This window comes from Triticum aestivum, chromosome 2B (genome assembly GCF_018294505.1).
Source record: "Triticum aestivum cultivar Chinese Spring chromosome 2B, IWGSC CS RefSeq v2.1, whole genome shotgun sequence".
Classification (NCBI taxonomy): domain Eukaryota; kingdom Viridiplantae; phylum Streptophyta; class Magnoliopsida; order Poales; family Poaceae; genus Triticum; species Triticum aestivum.
Window position 1 is genome coordinate 762,954,353 of NC_057798.1, and position 5,994 is coordinate 762,960,346.

The window sequence follows — 5,994 nt, forward strand, 5'->3', positions numbered from 1 at the left end:
GCCCAGGAAGGCACCTGGCAAGTGAAGCAGGCGGCGGATGCGGCCGAGCGATCCGCCAGCTGATTGTTAGCGTTTTCCAAAGAACTAGCCCTTAGTTGTGTTTTAGATGCTTCACTTCGTACAGATCGAGGTTTGCATCTTGGAACTGATGTGAATTGTGTTCATCTGACTACATGTTGACCTTAATAAGGGCCTCTTTGACAAAAAGCCAGAAATAAATTTTGTTTTATCGCTTCACCGACAAAGAATGAATTCTTGCAAGAGATTTGAGCCAATTTTTTTTTAATAAAATATAAAAAGGAATTCCTTGGAGAAAAACTGCTAGGAAAATGCTTCGAGTTAAAAGAGGCCATAAAAAAACTAGACTGCCCCGCAAAAGAAAAGAAAAAACTACTCCCTTCGTTCCTAAATATTTGTCTTTCTAGACATTTCAACAAGTGACCACATACGAAATAAAATGAGTGAATCTACACTTTAAAATATGTCTACATACATCCATATGTTGTAGTCCATTTGAATGTCTAAAAAGACAAATATTTAGGAACGGATGGAGTACTACAGACTGAACCTGACTGCCTATGCAGTGTAATCTGAATTGCCCCACTATACACCCGCAAAAAAAAAAGAGAGAAAGAGAGAGGCACCACTATACGCTTCCAACAAGAGAACAATTGCATTGCAAACACTTGCCGATTTTGCGGTTAGTGAATATTGCCGGTCTACACAAGGCTGCTAATTAATTAAGCTCCGAAATTAACACCATAAACAAAGGGGAATAATCACTGCCAGCAGTGGCGAGCATTCTGAAATCTGAAACCTCGACTAATCACTCAGCTAAGGTGTGCGATGTCGACCTCGTCAGGTAACTTGAAGGTATCCGCAGCCCCAAACTTCTTCCTCCCCTCCTTCCACTCGTCCTCGTCCTCCAGGCTGTCGCTGTCGTCGTTCTCATGCCCGTGGCTTGATGGAGTCATAGGGTCCTCAACACTCTTTGACTTGCAGTGGCCGTTGGCGAGCATGGTGACCTGGCGGAGGTGGGAGATCTCGACGACGACGGTCTCGTCGTTGCTGGGGAGTGGCTGCTTCCATGGCTCGCCGTCGACCCTCATGAACGTGTGGTCGGCTGCTCCTTTGTGGAACTCAAACCGGATCCTATGAGCCTGGACAGTGAAATTGCCGTCAAAGCCAGTCGGTTGTCAGTCAGCAATGAAATGAATCTGCAGCGTACTGAATGGTGAAAGAACCAAGGTACTTCACCTGTGCTAGACGAGTCCCATGTCCATTAGGGGCCAGCAAGACGAGACCGTGCCAAGCATCACGAAAGCCGACAACCTCAATGAGTCCATCATCAACATAAGGCGCAGTCAGGTCTCTCTGCATACATTGACAGGTAAGATTGTTAATTTCTGCAAAAGCAAGTCATCAATATGACAATGCGACTCAGTCGAATGTTTGCAAGAAGGGAAACTTACGTCTTGTTTCTTCCTTGTGCCAGGAGTTCCCCAGGGATTGAATCCTCCCGAGAAACTTGGCAAATTGAGACAGATAATTGATCGAATACTGAAAGAAAAGAAAGTTTGTTGATTTTCTTTGTAACTGGCCGTAATGCAATTCTTACACATAATGAAAACCAAAATTCCAAATGTATGCCACCTCAACTACAAGAAATTAGCAGGTGGCAAATTGATTGAACAAAGTAGGCGCAGGCATTTAAGATGTGCCAAATAAAAATTGCCTAACTGTACACAAATACTGCTGATACTGCAAAAAGGGAATAATGATTTATTTACCTGCTGGGGATTTTAAGCTCTTCCCATTTGGCACCAGGTCTTTTCATGATCTTCACCTTTGCAAGTTGAGAAATGTTCCTGAAAATGGGAGTTCGAAATGTCATATACATATCTGAGGTCAAGGTATATAAGAACTCTTAAAAGCTGATGGCTAAGTTATTGTGAGTTCTACCTACAGATCTAAATTGATTGATACTTTCATAGCTCAATAAAGCATCAAAACGCTAATAGTTGGAAAATAAAGATAACATGAGCAAGACCAAAAGCACAATGGTTGCATTACTGATAAACTACCTTGAAGAAGAATGGGTTAGAGAAGGAGCAAACCATCCTTGTTTAAGTCCAAGTTTAGCATATGTACCCTGCATACAAAAATGCATCGCAAGACTCATCATACATTTATACATCACACAGGCGGGCTAGCAATTCTGATTTCTGAATTACCAATCAACTCAAAGGAAAGGATAAAGAAAATTGTTTCCCACACAAACACACCAAAAAAATACCTGATTCGTTAGCTGGTTTTTAAACTTCTCTGGATTTTTCTTCCTTTCAGAGTGGAACCCATAAGACACTTGAGCATCCATACCTGCAGTGTATAAAATCATGGTCATATTCATAATTTCTTGCATGATTCAAAATCAGGACACGCTTACACATTTACTAGAAAATGGATCCCATAATTTTGAACTCTGAGGCATGTACTATGGTAGTGAGAACTGAGAACTAGCATGCACCAACAAATATAGTTATGAAAAATGTTTATCGTCTGAAATTGTCACAAGCCTTTGTCTAAAATATAAGCTAAGCAGTAAGCAGAGGAACTCTTACCCATACTAAAGTAATTCCAAAATCCTCCACGGAATGTGTGGTAACCCTCCTGAACAAAGACATAATTGGTTAATAAACTCGTAACATTTCCAAGTCTATAAATGGCATTTACACGTGATGGTCCATTGTTAATATTACATTAGTAATTGAAGGATTAACAATAAATAGTAGCAGCAGAAATATGTCCTACCACATTGAGCTCATCGGCGCCTGTTACACGGTGGAACGCATGCAGTGAATGAGGCAGCTCTAACGGGGCAATGGGATCACATGGACCTTCCTGTGGAACTCGCATCCTCATGATGATATGCCAACTGAAATAGTAAAGTGCATCTAGATTGAGTGTTCTGTCATAAGCAGAATAGAGGACATGTTTTACTTATGCATTAAACTGACTGGGACAACAACTGGAAGTCTGGAATAGAGAAATAGTATGTGAAATGACCGTTCATGCCAAGATGTGCACGCTAATCAGAAGATAGTTTCTTTTCAGAAGCACATTATAGGTGAGACAATACCTATCAATGCTCATTTCTCTTGCTTCTTTCACTAGCCCAAGGAAGGATTTGACTGCCTCTTTGTCAGTAGCTGGGTTCTTCTTTCCCTGCAGTTCAAGTTAAAATGAATATCAAAAACTTAATTCCTGGTGAACTGAGGAAGCAAGGTATAGAAAATTCAGGCCTTGCACTGTGCGCAGACCAGGTAAAAAGAACATGTCAAAGGAAACTGACAACCGTGTACATTAAAACAAGAAGTTGCATTCCTCATGGAACAGCCAAACAAGAAAATTAACTTGTGGTACTGGTATGTTCTTTTGTTTGTCAGGAACACATAAATGTTCCAGTAACATCAAACATGAGGTACATAAAGAGAAATATTCATCATACATTAAGAGAATATGTGCTCGTAAGTCATAACAAAAATTAGGCACTAGCATTACCCATCCGAATGAAAAAGGAAGGTTGTTTCCGGTTCCCAGAGGCACAGTAGCAACAGGGGGTGAGTGCATAAGCTTCAGATCACTAACTACTCCAAGCAGCCAACTTGCGGTGCCATCACCACCAGCAACCTGTTTGAAAGCTCCTTAGTTCAGACAAAGAAACAGGACATTCTTTTGTACATTATTAAGATTATGAAGGTAGGACACTCACAATTAGTCTCAGGCTCTTCTCAATTTGAATAGCAAGAGGGTCACCGTTAGACTTTAGCCTTTGAAAGTTGGCATACAACCTGTGCAGCACCTTGTCAGGGGACTCTTCAGAGAGATCAAAAACCTGTGAAAAGGTGAATGATGTAAATCTCCCCAGCAATCAGAACATGATTTAAAGAGCTACTGCAGATCAAGGGATCAAAGTAATGCACTGTTTCAGCATCACAGCTTCTGCAACTGCTAGGCCAGGTACCTGTGCTTCATTGAGAACTTCACGGTATGATTTGATCAAACCACTTCCAAGTTGGCCACCGCTTCTAGAGTTGATGAAGACCACCACGGGACAAATTGGTGCATTATCAATGATGACTGGTTCAGAGTCTGGCTTTAGTATGTAGTCTGGAATGTGGTAGTCCGACAGCGGCCCGCATGACTTGCTGCCAGAACCGTTAGTGCTAATCGCACATCCGTCCATCCTGCAGTCCATCCTGCACATCATGGTAGACAATTTTAGTACCTTATGAACACTCTCTGCACTAGCAATCTACCACTCATTCTACAAGTGTGAGTGAGGAAGTTGAAAAATTAAAGAAGTGGTGGTTCAAAAGTATCTTTTAGAACCAAGTACCATAGCCATCCCCATTAATGAACTGCAACACCCAAGTCATTCTCCAATAAAAGCATGCCAGTAGCAGTTCATCAAGATTCTTGATGCAAAGTCAATTAAGTGTAATTGCGTGACAGGAAATATTTCTAGACTGGAAAATGAACGAAACAGAGTTCACATCGCATTTACCAACCACAAATTGTGGGCGCATTTGGTACAAAAAATTATGTCCATACCATGTCGAAAAGATTTAAACTGGAAAATCATTTAAAGCGAGGATGGCATGGGGCCTGGTGCCACACATGGAAATGACACCTGGATGGTATTTTCTAACTCAGCGATCTTTACAACTGTACCAAAGCAGGAGTATCGCCAAACAAAAATAACACTCATATCCTTGCGCATCCCATGACTGCACAAAATTCCCGTTACCATCTTGGGAAAACAGCGCTGTGTGCCAGCGCAGTGCGGTAGTACACAAAGTAGCAACGAGAACGAACCATGAAGCAGAATAAAGTATGGCACAAGAAGCGGATGCAGAACTTGAAACAACTAAACAAGACGCTTTGTACTACTCTCGAAGTTATATACAGTACTGCAGAAGAAGAATCGGAAGTGAATTCCGCTGCGACGATGCTACCAGTTCATCTTGGGAGGAGCAATGCGACACGCCCACAGCCGCCCACAATTTCTTCGACGAACCATTGACGCTAACCGCGGAAAGAAGCAGGCAAGCCATGTGTCGTGCCGTGTAGGAAATAAAAGGCCCGGCAACTGAAGCCCTCCGCCAGAGGAAGAACCAGATCCCCAACCCACAGCAACACGCCAACACAACACCCATCGGGAATCAGGCCAACGCCCATGAAGTAACCGCCGCGCGTGGATCTAGAGGGGGAGAGACAGATGCAGCGACCACCGACAGCAGAGACATGGATCGAATTCCGGTAACCGGAATGCGGGGGAAAACGATGACCCAAGAAAAGAAAATATCTCCGGGCAAAAGATCCCCTCGCAAGATTCAGAGTGGTCGGTGGCCGGCCGTGGATCTTTACCTGGACTGCCCGGCGGGTTCGGAAAGGTCGGGGGAGGCTCGGCGCGTCCGGCGGATTCGGTGGATGGACTGCCCGGAGACCGAGGGGGGAGGAGTTGGGGGAGATTCTTCGTGGGAGCGGGGGTACTAATAGGGGAGTGGGGGCGAGTGGATTCGGGGTTGGGGTGCTTGGGATGGTGGTGGTGGCGGCGAGCGCCGAGCGGGCGGGCGAGGACGGCGAGGAAAGAGCAGAGGAAAACGACCCCCGGTCCTGGCCTGCGGTTCATCATGGAGTGGGGAGGCGGGCGTCAGCAGTTTGTCCAAGTCCGCAACGTCCCACTGGCGTCCGCGGTGGCCCGCCGCGCTTCTGACTTTTCCCTTCCTTTTCTTTTCTTTTCTTTCCTTTCTTATTAGTTTGTTTATTATAGGATGAGCAAACCATATATACGGAAGTAATTACTGGAAGAAAAAAAAACATAAATAAAAGGTAGTATATGTAGTTGTAATAAGAAACTAGAACAATGCCCGTGTGTTGCAACGGAATATAAATCTTCTAGTACGTTGGCTTGTGATTTACCTGTCTATA

General features: G+C 43.8%; 1 protein-coding gene across 1 annotated transcript; it reads right to left on the reverse strand.

Annotated features, from left to right (window-relative positions):
* Nucleotides 1-649: 649 nt before the first annotated feature.
* On the reverse strand, nucleotides 650-5,691 carry LOC123047244 (diacylglycerol kinase 5). The gene is made up of 13 exons (XM_044470741.1): nucleotides 5,431-5,691; nucleotides 4,025-4,259; nucleotides 3,773-3,895; nucleotides 3,562-3,690; nucleotides 3,140-3,225; nucleotides 2,812-2,935; nucleotides 2,622-2,670; nucleotides 2,297-2,379; nucleotides 2,085-2,152; nucleotides 1,791-1,868; nucleotides 1,473-1,560; nucleotides 1,258-1,374; nucleotides 650-1,160 (listed from the first exon to the last, which is right to left on the reverse strand). Exons 2-13 carry the CDS (start codon nucleotides 4,256-4,258, stop codon nucleotides 831-833), a joined length of 1,509 nt encoding a protein of 502 aa, XP_044326676.1. The 5' UTR covers nucleotide 4,259; nucleotides 5,431-5,691; the 3' UTR covers nucleotides 650-830.
* Between the last annotated feature and the right edge of the window lie 303 nt (nucleotides 5,692-5,994).